Source organism: Cydia pomonella, chromosome 16 (assembly GCF_033807575.1).
Source record: "Cydia pomonella isolate Wapato2018A chromosome 16, ilCydPomo1, whole genome shotgun sequence".
Classification (NCBI taxonomy): domain Eukaryota; kingdom Metazoa; phylum Arthropoda; class Insecta; order Lepidoptera; family Tortricidae; genus Cydia; species Cydia pomonella.
The window spans coordinates 16,986,516-17,007,032 of NC_084718.1; the positions used below are offsets into that span (position 1 = coordinate 16,986,516).

General features: G+C 37.5%; 2 protein-coding genes and 1 long non-coding RNA gene across 5 annotated transcripts in view; 2 read left to right on the top strand and 1 right to left on the bottom strand.

Moving 5' to 3' along the window:
* Positions 1-20,517, top strand: part of LOC133526099 (uncharacterized) — a 219,878-nt gene that overhangs the window by 104,319 nt on the left and 95,042 nt on the right. The gene's annotated exons all lie outside the window — the stretch shown is intronic.
* Positions 4,575-6,178, bottom strand: LOC133526545 (mitochondrial import receptor subunit TOM40 homolog). Its single transcript, XM_061863222.1, has one exon. The coding sequence runs from the start codon at positions 5,736-5,738 to the stop codon at positions 4,776-4,778; it is 963 nt and encodes a 320-aa protein (XP_061719206.1). The 5' UTR covers positions 5,739-6,178; the 3' UTR covers positions 4,575-4,775.
* LOC133526469 (uncharacterized) lies at positions 13,766-14,279 on the top strand. Its single transcript, XR_009800729.1, has 2 exons — positions 13,766-13,969; positions 14,113-14,279. It is a non-coding gene; the product is annotated as an uncharacterized LOC133526469 (long non-coding RNA).

The following is a 20,517-nucleotide window of genomic DNA, read 5'->3' on the forward strand; positions in this document are numbered from 1 at the left end:
TGTATCATTATGTGCTATATCAGCACTAGTTTTAAAACAATTTTTTTATAGAAAACCATAACTTAAGCGGTTGATCTGTTTTAGAGATAGTTCAGAACATTTATATCTACTTCACATATCTATAGATATTTATCAATAGATTTTTTTATAATGTAAGTTCCTTTTTATTCGCCTTTCCGATATGAGCAGTGGGAAAAAAAACAAATCAGGAATTTTGTCAGGTAATTCAAAATTTGTATCTGGTAACCCTAACCCTACCTCATAAAAAATAAAAATAAATTATAATTGTAAAATACCTAGTTAATTTGGCTTTTATTGGCTAAATTAGAAATACACAGAATGTATAAACCGAAATTAACTTGGTGCTTGTATACAATAAGTAAACAAAATCCAGCGTCAATTTATAAATTAACTTTATGTACGTCACCTGAATTTAAATTTCTTTGCCAAATTAAAGCGAACTCTGACACCTGGCAAACTTTATCAGAATATCTAACATGTTTACTCATTTTCTGTCACACAATGTCTGCAAAGTGTCAGCGAAAACCCGCGCAAACGAAGTAGACACAGATGTAATGAATAGATACCGAACAATAGGGACCGTGCGCGTTGGAGGGTCTGCAATCTTGTGGCCTGAATCGGAATCATAAACATGCTCATGTACACGTCACGTGTTTTCTTGTGCATAGTAGGTTCTGCCATCTTGTGGGCTACATTGGAACAAAAAACATCATACTTACGCCTCGCTCCAAAAATCTGACGGCTCCTGTGCTGCCTGCTACAGTTCATGCACGCTCCCTATAAATAGACAACGAGATGTAGTGTTCGAAATGATTTACGTTTAAGGGACCCACTGATTACCAGTTCACCGGACGATATCGGCATGTCAGTTATTCGCAAAAGCTGACAATCGCGAATAACTGACAGGCCGATATCGGCCGGCGAACTGGTAATTAGTAGGCCCCTTTAGGGTAACAGTACAGCTTGGTCGTTTCACTGCTGTTACAAAAGATGGCCACGAGCATGTATAATGTCACAGCAACGAAACGGCCAAGCTGTACTGTTTAACCAAGATGATGGCTTTATAGAGTTAGAGCTTGTAAGGTTAGGATTTATAGAGTTAAAGGGTTAGGATTAACGGAGTAAAAGTCTTGGTAATAAGAGATCTGATGAATTTTTAGTGTGAAAACGGTAGGAGCATGTTAGTCTTGGCAACATTTTACATAAATAAATATAAGTATTATAGGACACTATTACATGAATTGACTAAGTCCCACGGTAAGCTCAATAAGCTAGTGTTGCGGGTACTTAGACAACGATATATATAAGTAATATAGGTAAATAGATATACATATTTTTAAATACTTAAATACATAGAAAACATCCATGACTCAGGAACAAATATCCATGCTCATCACACGAATAAATACCCTTACTAGGATTTGAACCCGGAACCATCAGCTTCATAGGCAGGGTCACCCACTAGGCCAGACAGGTCGTCATATGATATGAAATGTTTTTGGTGAGATCTATACTTCTACTACGTCTTTTTACTTACGGCTTCTCACTGTTTTACGTCTGTGGCGGTATGCTTTGCAAAATTGAACACGCGTTCAAAGTAGCTCTTTTATCTCTTGCCCGGCAAACTTGTATCGCTGCGAAGTTAGTCGCTCCATAAATAACCTTTCAGTCGACGATGTAACTAGGATACAGAATTATGTTTAGTATGTAAACATACAATATATAAACGGAGGACATTTTTGATATCAAATGTATTCTGATTTTTATTATAACCTTTTAACTTGCAATGTTTGTATACGTGTCGTAATCTTGGGGTCAAATCTTACAAGCTAAATTAGATCCACTTCCCATTAACAGATTGTGATGTGTATTGTATTGTATACGCCGAGGGCAAATGAAACCCGACAGATTTAACCACTTATTCCTAAGGTCATAAGGAGCAAAATTTTGTTAAGTATACATATGAGTTTTGGCCAATTGGCAAAAAAATGTTTTTGCCGAAAGGTTTTTTTTTGCGTTTTCTGCATACGACAATTATGCCATACATTTTATTCATGAGAAAATAAATAAGTTCCGGCGGCTCTGGGATCTTGGACTTAAAAAAGTTGACACAAATTACAAAACAAATTTTACTTTAAAAGTAAGTACTTATATGTACACATGCGAACTTCTTTCTAAAAGGGAATTGATATTTATTTACCAAGGACGATGACGTGTAAAAGCGCCCTATTTTGAGTCCAAGAATCTCCATAACGACGTTTACAAATTTTTTTAGTAAGTATACATAAATAAGCTGCTATTAGGTATATTGTATTTACCCAATATAAGGCGTAATCGTAACATGTAAGCTCTAATGTCACCAGAGCATCAGATTTATTGTACAGTCGAGTTCATAAATGATGTGCACATTTTTTCACCTTATTGCAAGGTGGAAAAATGTGTACATATTTATGAACTCGACTGTAGGTATTATACGTCGGTAGGTTAATTTCACACCATTTCCCGAAACCCATTGACTCTCGCTACAACGCTGACCTCGTCACTAACTGTTTCGACAGATAATTCTAGGTATTAGACCTAGTTTCAGTACTAGGAATTGCTGTTTAACATGAATTTAGATAGCTACATTCGCAGTGCTGATGACGTCAAACTATTAGTCACGGAACCAAATCGTTATCATTATCACATTTTTGTTTACAAACGACAAATGACAAAAATATTTTTTTCACCACACCAGCTGGTAAAAGCTCTCTTGATTGTTCAAAAACTGATGAGAAAGTTGCATTTTATCCACATGTCGGGGCAAAGTAATCTGATGCAAATTTTGAGTTGTTTCCTTATGTTCGCTGGTAAAATTGACTTTTAAATTATGATTTTGAATGACAAATGTTTAATAATGTTCATTTAGATTTAATTTGGTTTATTTTGTATGATTCACAGTTAGGATTTTATTGTAGGTACCTATGGTGAAAATTTTGTGTTTCAGTCGGTGGCATAATTTGTTTTACCCTCGTGCCGTGAAACCCTCGCAACGCTAAAGATTCCACTTTTCGAAACTTCCCACATTTTCAATTATGGAATCATTCGCTTGTTCGGGTGTCAATATTAGCACGAGCGCTTAAACAACAACTTTGCCCCCTTGTCAAACACATAACTATTTACCTATATTGTTTTATTTTCGTAGTGTACGTACAATCACCAAGCAGTAAAGTTGTCGTGGGCTGCACTATTACCAAAGCTTCAGCAAGCAAATAACCAAAAGTAGTGTGTCAAAAATCAATAGCAAAGTCCGAATGATGTATAATAAGTACACTTTGTGAGGAAGATCGTCTAATAGAAGAGCTATATTTTCTGCCTAAGGCTTAGAACGCACTGCATATTTTTTTTCGGTTTCAGAACCTCAAAACGTACGGCATACGTCATAAGCGCACGCACTTGCAAGACTGAAACCGCAAGAAATTAGACTTAAATCGCAAGAAATTAATCGCAGTGCGGTCTAAGACTAAGATGGCTGATTGGCTGTAGATGTAAAGCTTCGATTGAAATCAACGGATGAGATACTAAATTGAAATATTTGTAGGATTGTATATTTTTCATTAGGATTTTCTGATTAATAATGGTTGTGTTGTCTTTAATGAAGATATTTTAATTTTATTTTATTTAATAAGAATAAACTTCTTGTTATGGAATAGCTGTCGTGTAAAATATTTATAGACATTTTTTGGAAGTTTAGCACATTCATTAATTGAGACATACTGTTGCACTTAAATAAAAGAATACGGTATCACACACCGTATTTTTCATGAATATTTGTTTACTTCCAATATTATTTAAGAAGAGTTTACTGTTATTTTTTATTCATGTTAAATAATTTAATTCACTAGATTTATTTCAGACCATGTCCATAGTGTTCCCTGTTAAAACTAGTGGGTTCTTTTTTAGAAACGGTTCAACCACCCAACTATAGGCTAGCGGTGGCAGCATGATTGCATTTTTATCGCTTTTCAGTTTACCTGTCACTTTCGCACTTACATACTTGTTAGAACGTGACAGGCAATAAAAATGCGAACGTGCTAATACAGCCGGAGTACTACAACTATGGCTTAGAACTTGCTTAGAACGCACTGCGATTCATTTCTTGCGGTTTCATTCTTGCAAGTGCGTGTGCTTGTGAAGCATGCCGTACGCTAGACTTTTTGCGGTTCTGGAACCGCAAGAAATTAAACGCAGTGCGTTCTAAGCCTAAGGTTCCAGTTCAATGCGTAACTAAGTATCAATACTACTGTGTACAACTACCACCAGTTTGGCATTGACATAAACGCTAGCGTAGACATAACTTACTTTTTATGCATCTCGCTCGTACAGAGTCAGACTAAACTAAGTTGGCAGCCATTTTGATAGCCCAGCCTGTTAAGCAAATACCTATCATAATTTTATAGAATTTTGACGTTTAAGATAACACTTGCACTGTCTGGGCTGTCAAAATCGCTGCCAAGTTATCTTGGTCTGACTCTAGTTAGGCGGTTTATGGAACTGAAATTAAGTAAGAAATATGACGAACACTATTTTTATTGATTTTAATTCTAGAAATCACATCATAATGAATGTAAAAACACGATATGAGATTTATCAACATTTCTAAGTCTTCGTGTTGGTAAATTTAAGCTCACTAAACACCGCACAATAAATTGTTAGTTAAAACATATGTATACTTATATACAAATAAATAATTCTAGAAAAAACACACTGGATTATTAGAAGTCGAGGTTGAATCCGAAGCCGAGGCGTACTCTTCGTTGTCGGTCTAGAAGGACGCTTGCGACCAGGCTTACTACTCTAAGCTCATTCGGAGGGTCATGGAACAACACATCTTTTTGAATTGTAAAGCCACCGCAACGCTGAGAATCCACGAATATCTTCAAGTAGCTGCCATTAAGGTACTTCTTAGACAATGCGATTCCTATAGTCGCTGGGCCTTTCGGACCCTCATTCACTATTGTAGCTATCCGAAGATTTGAATCCAATTGCTTGAATAGGCATCCTTGGAAGCCTAAACGGCTCAGCGTACCAGAAAGCGTGAATGAAGGCTTTTCGTACCTCGCACTGATTGAAACCGTCGGTAAAGGCGGATAGACCATAGGTCGGATACCAAATTCAGTGCCAACGGTTAATTCCGGTACTATCTGGTACATCCAATGAGCCATCAGCTGCGCTGTATTCGGGTCCACGTCTTTCATAGTACAGGATACAGATGCGACTGTTTTCTCGCCACATTTTTCGAGCGTGATCTCATTTTCTGATGAGACCAAGTCTTTTATTTTGGAGATCAGACGCATATCGTACCCGTCGAAACTTTCGTTGTATGTAGCTGTCGCAGAACCGGTCCAGTCAAGTAATAATCCTTCTTGAGGCGATTTGGGCTCCATTTCCTTGTGGATAAAAAGGTCGTAGCACTTATAAGATTCCTTAGATCTTCCGTAGTTATATTGTTGGAGGAGTTTGACTCTGTCCATGATTTCTCTCATGATGACGAGCTTGGTACCGATGAAGCACCTTGGGAAGACACTCTTAGCTTCATTGTGAACGTCCGCGAGTCTTATCACTTTCGGCTTCAACGGTTCGATGGTGATAAAATCTTTTTTCTTGGGCAGGAGTTTCTGTAGACTGGAGATGAACTTGCTGAATTCATCCTTGAATGTTTGTTCATTGATGTCCATTTTATTTGGTTGATTTTGATGTTTTATTTGTGCGATAACAGGTTGAACGTCATTGACCTGTCTGTCGGTATTTTTAACTGGCGATGCGTCGCGGCGGCCAGTCGTCCGGTGCAAGGAGTATTTATATCTCTATGCGCTATTCCTAAATCTTGTCGTTTATTTACGTGTTACGCGTGATTAGATTACAATAGAATTGAGTCTGCGGTTATAACGCTTGCTTCTATTTTTTAATCAGTAATTTTGTAGATATTTTAATGATTTTACTTAAAGTCAACCTTAAGGTTCGGTGTCACTCGCGAATCTAAGCTGTATTAACTTTGCGTCGTGGTTAAAGGTAAGGTACAAATATTCTAAAGATCTGTTTACATTTGTAGGCAACGCCTTTCTTAGTATCTTAATTACATGTTTATAGTTTTACAAAAAAAAAACTCCTTTGATAATTAGTACAGTTTGTAAAGAGTTTTCACAGCTTTTCAGTACTTTTGAAAAATGTGATATAAACAAAAATTATGTCCTTCTCGCACCAATATTAGAAAAAGCGAGGCTGAAATTAAAAAATTGTAATTTTAGGCAGGCTAAATGTCAAAAATCTCATATTCTCATCAGAATTTAATATTAATTAGCTATTAAAGTTTAAATTTGAATAAATCTTTTTTTATGACATATAGCGGCTTAAGTATCAAATTCCTATGAGATTGTGAAATTTGTTATAGTTTTTGACAGCTGCCAATAGAGTCGATCATAATAACTGTCATATATGACTTCGTACTTATGCATAAAGCTGGCCATACACACTAGGGTATGCCTGCGCAGTTTTATCAACTGCACAGGTAAAACGGAGCTTGTGTGGCATTCGACTGTGCAGTTTCCTATAAAGCTTTACCTGTGCAGTTGAACTGTACAGACAAAACTGCCCAGGCATACCCTAGTGTGTATGGCCAGCTTAAAAGAGTTAAGGAGGCGTTTCCACACTTTATCGAATCGGCGCAGACATAAATTATTTATCTCAAAGCACAATTTCTACCATCAAACTTACAACAAAAGGTTCATTTACACTTCGGAGGTAAATTCTAGTGAGACTTGTAGAAGACTGTCGACTTTACTACCTTGTCACTTTAACTGCTGAAGTAATAAACTTTACTGCGACAAAGTACTAAAAACAGACAAGACGTTATTCATAAAACTTAGCAAACCTCTGTTGAATTGCGTCTCTTTCTTCCAAACACAAATGTCAAAATGACGGACTCGCTCCGCGTCCACTAGGCTCGCCGATGCGAATCGAATCGGAATAATTCGCCGTCTAGAGTCTGTGCGGAAAGAGAAGATTCGAATCTCGTCGAATCGAGGCGCGTTGAATTGAGTCGCATTTGTTCCGTGTGCGTTCGATTATTGCGATTCGATTCGATTCGCCTCGGCAAGCCGAGTCCACGTTAGCCTTTAGTGTGTGTGGGACACTTTACAGTTGGCAGCTGGCAAATAGGTACATAGTATGAAGATTTCGTCCCACACAAGTTCATATTTTCACTATATCGTGCACTGGCGTCGCTTGTAGTTGGCATACATAATAGCCAAAAGGAAAAAGCTATTACTATACCCATTCTGCAATATTTAACGTGTAGTAAATAAAAATGAAATTCTAAATTATTGTGTACACATTCCTATATGCAAATTAAAACAGAACAATAAGCCTAAGACTGCCTAAATATTGATTACCATTTTTATTAGTTTTATCGCCTCTTTATATTGTTATCGATTCACAGAATTTACTAATGAGATTCTTCGTGGCATAATAATAATGGATTATTTTACTTGGCAGGCGTCCGTCCGGTTTATATCTAGAGTTGCCATACGTCCCGTATATACGGTACTGTCACCGTATTTAAGTATCACATCCCGTATTTTTCCCGTCCCGTTTTTGTCCCGTATTTTCAATACCGGTACAGAAATACGCAAAATACCTATATTATACCCATGTATTATTAATTTATATTACTTGTATTTGTTTAGTTGTGTAAAATTACCTACTTTGTTTTGTGATTACAACATGATGTTGCACCGCCTACAAGTTATCTGCTTTGCCTGAGGATTTACTGGTATAAAATGCACTGTAGCATTAAGGCCGCCTTTTGTACGTTTGTGTTTTTGTTCACAATCGCTGTTTAACCAACTTGTTTAATTATGGCAACCCAATTCACAGCCCAGTTAATTACACTGGTCAACAGTGGTTTTGTTGCCTTTGATATAATATTGATTTCCGATGTATTTATGCTCACAATTTATGAAACTATCAATGATTTTGGAAGATTTGCTCTATTTTTTTTAAGTCTTTATTTTCATTTTACATAAAAAAATCAAAATATATGATATAAAATACGCTAAAATCATAAAAAAACTAGAGCACATCCAATACTATTATGAATATATTCGTAAACTGTGCACTTGAAAATATAGAAATTCGCAGAGATATCCCTGCGACCTACCAAAAAATATGTTTTTTGTAGAGCTGTGTTATATTTTCAGAGTGAGACAAAATGACGAAGACCCACGCGACGCCCACATCTTCTGTCGCCACATCCAGTTTCCTCGCTTCATGGTCCAATACTCAGTTATTTAAATCTGTCTACCTTCGTGTCTGTATATCGTGACCTCACCTGCCCAGGGGACCGAACCTTTTTCCAAATTGCTATTTATGTTTATCGACCTCGAAACAAAGCTTGCATACAATTCAATCTATCTATACACATTGAGATTGGGAGATAAAACTATCATCATCATAATTCTTAAGAGCCTGTCTCTTGTTGGTGGAGTAACCGCTATACCGTTTTCTCTGCCACTCTGTTTTGAGCTCCTGATACGTCACTACGTTGATAGAGAGTAAATAGAGTGCCGATAGATGGCGCTGTACATAAATAAACATACGTAGTCATAGAGAAATAAGAAGCAATAGAGTGCTCACTCCATACATCAGTTTTGGTACCAAAATGCTTATTATTTTCGCAGTCGACATCTAGGCATCGAGTAGCGGAACTCTCAGTACTGCTACTCGATAATAGATATCGCGGCAAACAAAAAGTCTGATGCTCAACGATTTTCCGCTAATATTATAACTAGAGTAATCGGAACTCTATTTTCAACTCCTACACCGACTCTGGTTATAATATTAGCGGAAAATCGTTGAGCAATAGACTTTTTGTTCTTATTTCTCTATGACGTAGTTTAGGTACTTCTGTACCCCTAGTGTAACTTTGATCGACATCATAACGTGACGAACGCGTTTGCGTTAAGTCTCATTTTGTATAGGATTTTGAGGTTCCAAAACGTCCCGCTTGGCGCGCTCTTTCGAAATCCAATACAAAATGAGACTAAACGCAAACGCGTACGTCACGTTTGGAAATCGAATTTATTTACACTAGGGGTACTGATCAAGTATTTCGCCTTTGTAGTTATTTTCGTAAAACGTAGCTTTTTAATGAGAACTGAACTTTGGCTGTATGGCGGCCATCATCTTCTGTGATTCTTAAACGTTCAAATGCCAACGGACCAAATTAGGTATTTTATATATACATAAATAGCTGGGTAATAATATGTATGTAGTTAGTTAAAGATCAATTCAGGATTATATTTGCTTAACAATATTAAACCCAGTCACTTAAAAGCAGTAAAAATTCAATAATTGCTCCGATTGAAAAAATAATTGAAGTAAAACAAAAGTGTTATTCAGTTTATGTGCAATAAACAGTTAGAGGGTTAAGTACTCGAGCCCACTGTAAAAACAAACAACTTTCGCAACCTCATATCTCAATAACTCTTGACATTCAAAACTAAATCTTACATTATCGTCTTAAAGTTCAATTTTTATAATCTACAACTCGCTTATAGGATAATCTGAAAATCGGCAACGAATACGGCGCTATTTCAAAAAGTCATAACAGTATACTGTGTCACTGAAAAAGCTACTTTGTACCGTGGATTTAGAGTTCAGATTTTAATCGGTCATAAATATATTATAAGATTGTTAAGAATTAAAAAGGCAGTTAGGTTTTATTACTTCAGTGGATGCCGATAGGTTCGCGGATCTTATTCCCGACGACCGATCATATAAGCACGAATTATCCAAAGTAAGTCTGACCCCTGATTTCATATAATTTGTATGCTTCTTAGGGCCTAGTCTTTAATGGCCAAGTGAGTTAAATTGAATAGAAAATTAGAAGGCTATTATAGACCGTGTCATTGACGATGACGCGTGCTTTCACTCGTATTGTGATGTTATTAAAGGTTAGATTTGACAAATCTGCGGGTCATGGTGGATGGCACGAGCTATATGATTGTATCATATCGTAGGTATCCCTGATCAGGAAGTGCGGACGGCAACGTAAGGAATAGGATTAAATATCTTTGAACTCGTTTTAACGGGTCGAGGATTTGTTTATGCATTATATTGAAGAGAATTTTAATATTACCGAACTGTATGCATCAACGTAGCAACTCGTAAAAAGTGCAAAAAGGCAAAAACGAATTTCGTATTAATGGTGGTTTTGTTTTGAGAATCGAACGTCGCTGGCCCGCTGTTTGCGTCCTTGAGTATGTTCATACAAAAAGGTTTACCGAATATCACGCTAGATGGCACTGAACCAAGCGCGGGGATGTCTACATGGCGCCGAAAAATTGCCGAAAAAACCTCGCGTGATTTGAGCACAAGCCCTAAGTGGATACGGCCTTGTGGCGCATATGACGTTATCGCTCCGAAGTAGCAGCTTGACACGTTTCGATGAGTGCTCTTTGCTCATTTAGTCCAGTCAACAGGGTCGAATGCAGTGATAGTGCATTGGCGCGGAATAATTAGGTTAACTTTTGACGACCGGTCTGACCTAGTGAGTGACCTTGCCTATGAAGACGATGGTCCGGGTTCAAATTCTGGTAAGCTTATTTGTGTGATGAGCACGGATATTTGTTCCTGAGTCATGATGGCTGCTTTCTATGTTTTTAAGTATTTATTAATATATTTTACAGGGTGTAACTAAAATAGTGGTCGTTTAAGGTATCGACGATCGTGTTCTGATTAGCAAAACTAGGACAAAATATGCTCTTAAACGGATCCCACTATTTTTGTTACGCCTTGTATACAGATGCTTATTTATTCACCTGCAATAATTTACGAGGTGAGGCTTGGTCCCATAGTAAAAATTGCTCAATAAGACCTATATATTCAGCCCGTGACTTATTGCAGGTGTCTAAATAAAAACTTGTATGTCGTTCTTTTTTTATACCACGTAGGTGGCTAACAAGCCTTATTGAGCTTACTGCAGGACTTAGTCAATTTGTGTAATAGTCTGCTATAATATTTATTTATTTAACTTAAAGTAAGGCTAAGCACGAAGAATTTCGTACATTGACCCGTCGTTTCCTATCTCTATTGCACGCGCGTAATAATATTGCTGTCCCGCTCATGTATTTTGTATAAGTACTACGTCGCTAGCAAACAAGCATACGACCTGTCTGATGGTATAGTCGTTAGATTTGAAGCTGGCCCCCAACGGCTTATCCTTTGTCTATTGTTAACTAAAACGACGCGTGCCACTACCTGCAAAAAAAGGGCCCGGTCACTTTAACCGGTTATTTAATTACAACTGCTATGGTAATTGAAATAAGATTCAAAATGAACAAATGTATAAATAATTTGCGATTTCTTGTGTGGCCCCTATACGGTTACTGAGTGCCGGCGAGTCGAACGCTACCAAACCAGTCTAAAATATGTCCTCGATATGCGTAACAAAGGCGCGTTATCGGAGACACTTACACTGGTTTTTTGAGCGTTGGACTAGCCCGCGCTCAGGTGCCATTTAGAATTACGCGACCCTTTTTTTGCAGGTAGTGGCACGCGCCGTTTTAGTTAACAATAGACAAAGGATAAGCCGTTGGGGGCCAGCTACAAACCTAACTACTATAAGCAGTCCCTGTAGCTCTGCAACTCCAGAGGTGCGCGTTACCGACCCTTTAAAAACCTGTGCACTCCTTTTTTGAAGAACCCCACACTGTAGAGTGTAGACCCTCGGGAAAACCTCGAAACGGCTGTCGTGAATTAAAACCCTCGTTTCCAATATTTCACTTACTATACTATAATTGCTTTCCTTACCAAAAGCATAAAAGATGTCAACATGCTTTTGAGCTAATCTGTATAGCCAATAATATTATTGCTGGTTGTAATGCGTAGTTACGAGCATTATCAAAGAAAATGATTTTCTCATTTCTAACCACATTCATAACCAACACTTAAGTGAAAGTATTTTCCCATAAAAGTCATAAGTCTAGGTAAATGCCTCTACTATTGGCTCGGTGGGTAAATACACCGAGTAATGGACTTGTGTAGCGAGCCGAGCGGCTTTCGTTTCAACATTAGGGTTGTCACTCCAAACATAAATAAATCTTCCTATACTTGAAATCTCTCCTTTTTTTGTTCAGAGCTCCGTGAAGTCTGCTAAGAAAGCGAGTGAAGCCTACAATTTCTTTGAGCTCGTATCCAGAGCGATGCGAAAAATTTCTTTTTGACTAAAACTATTTACTTAAACAAGTTTTGTCAATTACCTAAGTCAAAAAAATATACTGGGTGATTTCGGGGCCGTGATCCCCAATGTCAAAAATGTATTGAGTTGGTCATACCGAACAAGGTTTCCCATGGGACCGATATAAAAATATACTCCTGGGCACATACATTTCGTCTACTTGGGGCCCTCAAGGGAATTACATTACATTCTTTTTCGCGATTTTTTGGTTAGTCCCATGGGGAAATTTGTTTATTATGACCATCGTAACACATTTTTGACATTCAAGAGTCACGACCCCAAAATCATCCAGTGTAAATAAATTCGATTTTGAAACGTGACGTACGCGTTTGCGTTTAGTCTCATTTTGTATTGGATTTAGAAAGAGCGCGCCAAGCGGGACATTTTGGAAACTCAAAATCCTATACAAAATGAGACTTAACGCAAAAGCGTTCGTCACGTTATGATGCCGACAAAATTTACACTAGGGGTACAGTATACAAACACTAAAGTGCATAAACAGCCTTTTTCTCTCCGTGTTCCTATCTAAGTGTACTTTTTTTTTTATTCTTTATTTCAAGAGAAAACTTAAGTGGTATGTATACCTACATATTTTTTCGCTAAACTGTGGACAGTTTGTTGGCGAATAGTGCGCTCCAAAATAAAGCTAACAATGTTGTGTCATACCTACTCATACATTAAACATTATACAAACTTATACTCTTTTTTCTCTTACTTAAAATAAGAAACCACTAAATTTTCTCAACAAATGATGTCATACGCTTTCTTGGATTACAACTTTTTTTTTTTTAATATATTTTTAATACAGTTGCTCAAAAAGTGGTACTTTTTGTGGCTGCGTAGCGTGCGAGAAGCTCGATTTCTCGAACTAGTGCTTTTTACTTTTTAGTTCCAAACTATATTTTCGAAACGCAGTAATTTTATATTAGATTTTTTACTTGGAAATTATGAAATTAAAAACGCTTACGAATACTAGGAGTATTTATTTAAAGTATTCATTAATATATAAATGACGAAAATATATTAAGAATTTGCATTTTATAGCCTACTCTGTCTTAGGTATCTATGTATGAAATATTTACTTTCCTAAAAATCGTTCTTTGATTTGGCTGAATGATACAAGCATAGGTATGCCTAGAAAAAAAAGTTTAAAAGCAAATCAGCCCGCCCTTTTGAAATAACTTCTAACATTATTTAAACACATTAACGCATATAAATATATAATTTGGTACGAGAAGTTATAAAAAAATATTGAAAATGAGTGATTCAGACATTGATATGACACCACCAGACATTCGTGCTAGAGCAGCAATTGCCAATGACTGTGTTATTCCAGAAAAATCTAAAAACCAATATAATGCCGTCTATGTAAAATTTATCGAGTGGAAAACCTTACATAACGCAAAGTCTTTTTCAGAGACTGTTTTGATGGCCTATTTTCAAGAGCTGTCTGAAACCTATCGGCCATCAACATTATGGTCAAAATATTCTATGTTGAAAGCTGTTATAAAGTTAAAACATGACATAGATATAAAAACTTACACCAGATTGACTGCTTTCTTAAAAAGGCAAAGTGCAGGATTTCAGAGTAAAAAATCGAAGGTACTAACAGCTGAACAAATTGAGACGTTTATTAATGAAGCTCCAGATCAGCAACATCTAGCTACAAAGGTATAAACTTAAATATAAATCTAATAAAATATGTACACAATTTAAGTAAATTAACTCTAAAAATAAAGTAGGAAGTTAAAAAAAATAGAATGAAATAAACAATTGTCTTACAATATATAATAAATATGTAACTTTGTTCATAGGTTGCTCTTATATTTGGAGTCTGTGGCGCATGCAGACGCGAAGAGCTCACAAATGTATCAGTAAAAGATATAGAAACACATGGGGACATACTTCTTGTCAAAATACCAAATACAAAAAATAAAATTCCCAGGTCCTTCACTATTGACGGCCCATTTGCAGAAATAGTCAAGAAATATCAGAGTCTGCGGTCTTCTAAGGGCAAAAGTGACCGTTTCTTTCAGAATTTTCAAAGAGGAAGGTGCACTGCCCAGGTAATAGGCTTAAACAAGTTTGGGAATATGCCGAGAGATATCGCTCAGTACTTAAATTTGCCTGATGCAAATCTTTACACTGGACATGCATTTAGGAGAACCTCTGCTACATTACTTGCCGACTCAGGAGCTGACATAACAACTTTGAAGAGGCATGGAGGTTGGCGGTCAAGTAATGTAGCAGAAGGATACATAGAAAACTCCGTTGATAACAAATTAAAAATTGGAAAACAAATTGCAAAATCAATTAATGTAAAGCCGCAAGAGCCCACAGAATTTTCTTCATCCACATTCCAATCTGGTCTTAATGTACCTGTTAATACTGAACCTCAACCAGGACCGTCACATGCTAACAACACTTTGGTTACACCCAGCCCTGTTAACCAACCAGGACCGTCACGTGCCAACAACACTTGGATTACACATAGCCCCTCTAACTTTGACCCACAGGAATTATCACAACAGCAGGAACCTGAAAATACACCATGCCTGACTAGTCAGACACTTAATTTACATGGAAGAACTCACAACATAACTATGAACTGCACTAATTGTACCATTAACTTTAATTATTACTGAAAATAAAATATTTCTGATATCAACCTTGTTTTAATACAAATATATATATTTTTAATTCTCATTTAATCACAAAAGCAAGTAATTCTTCTTAGACCTCATTTGATATAGTTCTCTTTTCATAATGTTAAACATAATCATCATTTCTTCTAAACATGGTCATCAACGTGGCACTTGAGCAGCAGTTGTATGTACATAGTAATTGACTGGTTGACTTCCTAGGAGCCGCTTTGAGTGAATATTATCCTTCCGCCAATTGGTTAGGGACCTGCAAAATGTTAATAATTTAGTAACATTTATAGATTTCACCAGCTTCTTGTTAAAAAAATAACCTTAAACATAACTAATAATGTGATTTAATGTTTCTTTTACCTCTTCCTTATCTTCCCTATCCTTGAAAGTCTTCAAATATTCAAACAATTCATGATATTTTAGTTGTAAACGTGTCCTTGGTCACATGTCGCAGATCACAAATTTGGCACTAAAACTCTTGTTGCATGATCTGTTTCTGTTTTGATAATGTTAAAGGTTCTAATTAATGTCGTTTCAGTATTATAATTAATTATCTGCATTCAATTTAGTTTCTCAACTCGAGGCCGATGGCGCTGATTCCAATAGTATGTTGTCACTGTCAGTGTCATTTTTAGGGTTCCGTAGCCAAATGGCAAAAAACGGAACCCTTATAGATTCGTCATGTCCGTCTGTCTGTCCGATTCTGTCACAGCCACTTTTTTCCGAAACTATAAAAGCTATACTGTTCAAACTTGGTAAGTAGATGTATTCTATGAACCGCATTATGATGTTCACACAAAAATAGAAAAAAAACAATAAATTTTGGGGGTTCCCCATACTTAGAACTGAAACTCAAAAAATCTTTTTTCATCAAACTCATACGTGTGGGGTATCTATGGATAGGTCTTTAAAAATGATATTGAGGTTTCTAATATCATTTTTTTCTAAACTGAAAAGTTTGCGCGAGAGACACTTCCAAAGTGGTAAAAAGTGTGTCCCCCCCCCCGTAACTTCTAAAATAACAGAATGAAAAATCTAAAAAAAATATATGATATACATTGCCATGCAAACTTCCACCGAAAATTGGTTCGAACGAGATCTAGTAAGTAGTTTTTTTTAATACGTCATAAAAATTTAAAAAAAAATTTTTTTTCATCAAACCCATACGTGTGGGGTATCTATGGATAGGTCTTCAAAAATGATATTTAGGTTTCTAATATCATTTTTTTCTAAACTGAATAGTTTGCGCGAGAGACACTTCCAAAGTGAAAAAATGTGTGTCCCCCCCCCTGTAACTTCTAAAATAACAGAATGAAAAATCTAAAAAAAATATATGATATACATTGCCATGCAAACTTCCACCGAAAATTGGTTCGAACGAGATCTAGTAAGTAGTTTTTTTTTAATACGTCATAAAAATTTAAAAAAAAAAAATTTTTCATCAAACCCATACGTGTGGGGTATCTATGGATAGGTCTTCAAAAATGATATTTAGGTTTCTAATATCATTTTTTTCTAAACTGAATAGTTTGCGCGAGAGACACTTCCAAAGTGAAAAAATGTGTGTCCCCCCCCCTGTAACTTCTAAAATAACAGAATGAAAAATCTAAAAAAAATATATGATATACATTACCATGCAAACTTCCACCGAAAATTGGTTTGAACGAGATCTAGTGAATAGTTTTTTTTTAATACGTCAATAAATTAAAAAAAAATTTTTTTCATCAAACCCATACGTGTGGGGTATCTATGGATAGGTCTTCAAAAATGATATTTAGGTTCCTAACATCATTTTTTTTCTAAACTGAATAGTTTGCGCGAGAGACAGTTCCAAAGTGGTAAAATGTGTGTCCAAAGTGGTAAAATGTTGAACAAGATCTAGCAAGTAGATTTTTTTTTAATACGTCTTAAATGGTACGGAACCCTTCATGCGCGAGTCCGACTCGCACTTGGCCGCTTTTTAAAGTATGGGTTCGTTCAAAAATAACTTCGAAACAAGCATATTTTATCGCAATGATATATTAATTTATTATTTTTTCGCAACTATATTAAGAGTCCTTATTCCTACAGACGAGCGTATTTTGTAAAATGTTTCCTTTTTCATTCAAGATTACGACGTAACTATTAGTATTTATTCAAAAACTGGTAACGTACTTAAATAATCGTTTCCTAAACTAGCGGCTCCAACAGTTCAAATTTTCATTTTCTCTTTTAAACCTCTTTTTTAATGAGTTTTTTTGGAAGTCTTTTCCAAATTTTGCAGTGAGATGTGGCGTTTCGGTTCTCAATTTTGCTGTAAACAAGAATCATTTGGTACCCGAATGACTACAATTTGATTCAACATATCTCGTACGAGGGGCTGGAATGATTAACAATCGAAGATTCATTTGAAAAAACTGATAAAATACCTTCCGAGTTTTCTTCATTTTTTTGGCGAAAACAGGGTTTTATTATATTTTTTTTCCGCAATATGTACGCATATTTTGCTTTAAAAATAATATTATAGCAAACTGTAACTTTATGTTAACCTATAAAAAAAAAATCATAACTATGGGACCTACATTGCCGTAAATTTATATTTTTTTAAAACACGTATAAATCACGTAGCAGCGACGCCCCGCTCTCAGTCCGCGCGGAGCGCGCTTAGAGGACGGACCTGTGCTCGATTGTCAGGCATTCGTTGCGATCGTAATCAGCTACGGAGTTCCGAGAAGTGCTATATACTGCGATTAGAAAATCTTAATAAAAGTTCATTTTTTACACTATGCTTAACAGACTCTCGCTTATTGATGGATTTTCAGTGGTCCTTTTTTTTATACTACGTCGGTGGCAAACAAGCTTACGGCCCGCCTGATGGTAAGCAGTATCCGTAGCCTATGTACGCCTGCAACTCCAGATGAGTTACATGCGCGTTGCCGACTCTAACCCCCTCCCGCCCCTCGTTGAGCTCTGGCAACCTTACTCACCGGCAGGAACACAACACTATGAGTAGGGTCTAGTGTTATTTGGCTGCGATTTTCTGAAAAACGCATTGTTACTTGAAATTACGTTAGGGTTTGCATTTGCATTATTATTTTTGACCCGGATGAAGTCCAAGTTCTCATGATGGAGTCAGGAGTTGGTCACCAGAACTCCTAATCTACTCATAATAATCCCATCGTGTTTGGGCTCAAAAGATTTGCCCTGACGAACACCATCGATCTAGATGAGGTCCAGGGTCTCATGATGGAGTCAGGAGTTGGTCACCAGGACTCTTAATCTACTTATCATAACGCCATCGTGTTTGGGCTCAATAGATTTGCCCTGACGAGCACCATCAATCTAGATGAGGTCCAGGGTCTCATGATGGAGTCAGGAGTTGGTCACCAGAACTCCTAAACTACTCATCATAACCTCATCGTGTTTGGGCTCAATAGATTTGCCCTGACGAGCATCATCAATCTAGATAAAGTCCAGGGTCTCATGATGGAGTCAGGAGTTGGTCACTAGAACTCCTAATCTACTCATTATAATTCCAACGTGTTTGGGCTCATGAGATTTGCCCTGACGAGCACCATAGATCTAGATGAGGCCCAGGGTCTCATGATGGAGTCAGGAGTAGGTCACTAGAACTCCTAATCTACTCATTATAATTCCATCGTGTTTGGGCTCAAAAGATTTGCCCTGACGAGTACCATCGATCTAGATGAAGTCCAGGGTCTCATGATGGAGTCAGGAGTTGGTCACTAGAACTCCTAATCTACTCATTATAATTCCATCGTGTTTTGGCTCAAAAGATTTGCCCTGACGAGCACCATAGATCTAGATGAGGCCCAGGGTCTCATGATGGAGTCAGGAGTTGGTCACCAGAACTCCTAATCTACTCATCATAACTCCATCGTGTTTGGGCTCAATAGATTTGCCCTGACGAACACCATCGACCTAGATGAGGTCCAGGGTCTCATGATGGAGTCAGGAGTTGGTCACCAGAACTCCTAATCTACTGATCATAACTCCATCGTGTTTGGGCTCAATAGATTTGCCCTGATGAACACCATCGATCTAGATGAGGTCCAGGGTCTCATGATGGAGTCAGGAGTTGGTCACCAGAACTCCTAAACTACTCATCATAACCTCATCGTGTTTGGGCTCAATAGACTTGCCCTGACGAGCATCATCAATCTAGATAAAGTCCAGGGTCTCATGATGGAGTCAGGAGTTGGTCACTAGAACTCCTAATCTACTCATTATAATTCCAACGTGTTTGGGCTCATGAGATTTGCCATGACGAGCACCATCGACCTAGATGAGGTCCAGGGTCTCATGATGGAGTCAGGAGTTGGTCACCAGAACTCCTAATCTACTCATCATAACTCCATCGTGTTTGGGCTCAATAGAGTTGCCCTGACGAGCACCATCAATCTAGATCAGGTCCAGGGTCTCATGATGGACTCAGGAGTTGGTCACCAGAACTCCTAGTCTATTCATCATAACTCCATCGTGTTTGGGCTCAAAAGATTTGCCCTGACGAGTACCATCGATCTAGATTAAGTCGAGGGTCTCATGATGGACTCAGGAGTTGTGGTCACCAGAACTCCTAATCTATTCATCATAATGGTAATTTGATGGTGCTTGTCGGGGTAAATCTATTGAGCCCAAACACGATGGAGTTATGATAAATATATTACGAGTTCTGGTGACCAACTCCTGACTCCATCATGAGACGCTGGACTTCATCTAGATCGATGGTACTCGTCAGGGCAAATCTTTTGAGCCCAAACACGATGGAATTATAATGAGTAGATTAGGAGTTCTAGTGACCAACTCCTGACTCCATCATGAGACCCTGAACATCATCTAGATTGATGGTGCTCGTGAGGGCAAATCTATTGAGCCCAAACACGATGGAGTTATGATGAGTAGATTAGGAATTATGGTGACCAACTCCTGACTCCATCATGAGACCCTGGACTTCATCTAGATCGATGGTACTCGTCAGGGCAAATCTTTTGAGCCCAAACACGATGGAATTATAATGAGTAGATTAGGAGTTCTAGTGACCTACTCCTGACTCCATCATGAGACCCTGGACTTCATCTAGATTGATGGTGCTCATCAGGGTAAATCTATTGAGCCCAAACTCGATGGAGTTATGATGAGTAGATTAGGAGTTCTGGGGAGTTCTGGTGACCAACTCCTGACTCCGTCATGAGACCCTGGACCTCATCTAGATCGATGGTGTTCGTCAGGGCAAATCTTTTGAGCCCAAGCACGATGGAATTATAATGAGTAGATTAGGAGTTCTGGTGACCAACTCCTGACTCCATCATAAGAACCTGGATGGACTTCATTCGGGTCATAAATAATAATACAAACCCTAACGTGATTTCAAATAACACTGAAACTCTATAGCACTAATGTGCGCAAACGATTGGCATCTTGACTAGGCAGCATGGGTGCGTAGCCACCATGCCAATCGATACGACAACGAAACACTATCTGTCTCTCTCTCGTACTAATATGCACAAACGATTGGCATCTTGGCTGGGCAGCATGGGTGCGTAGCCAACATGCCAAACGTTTACG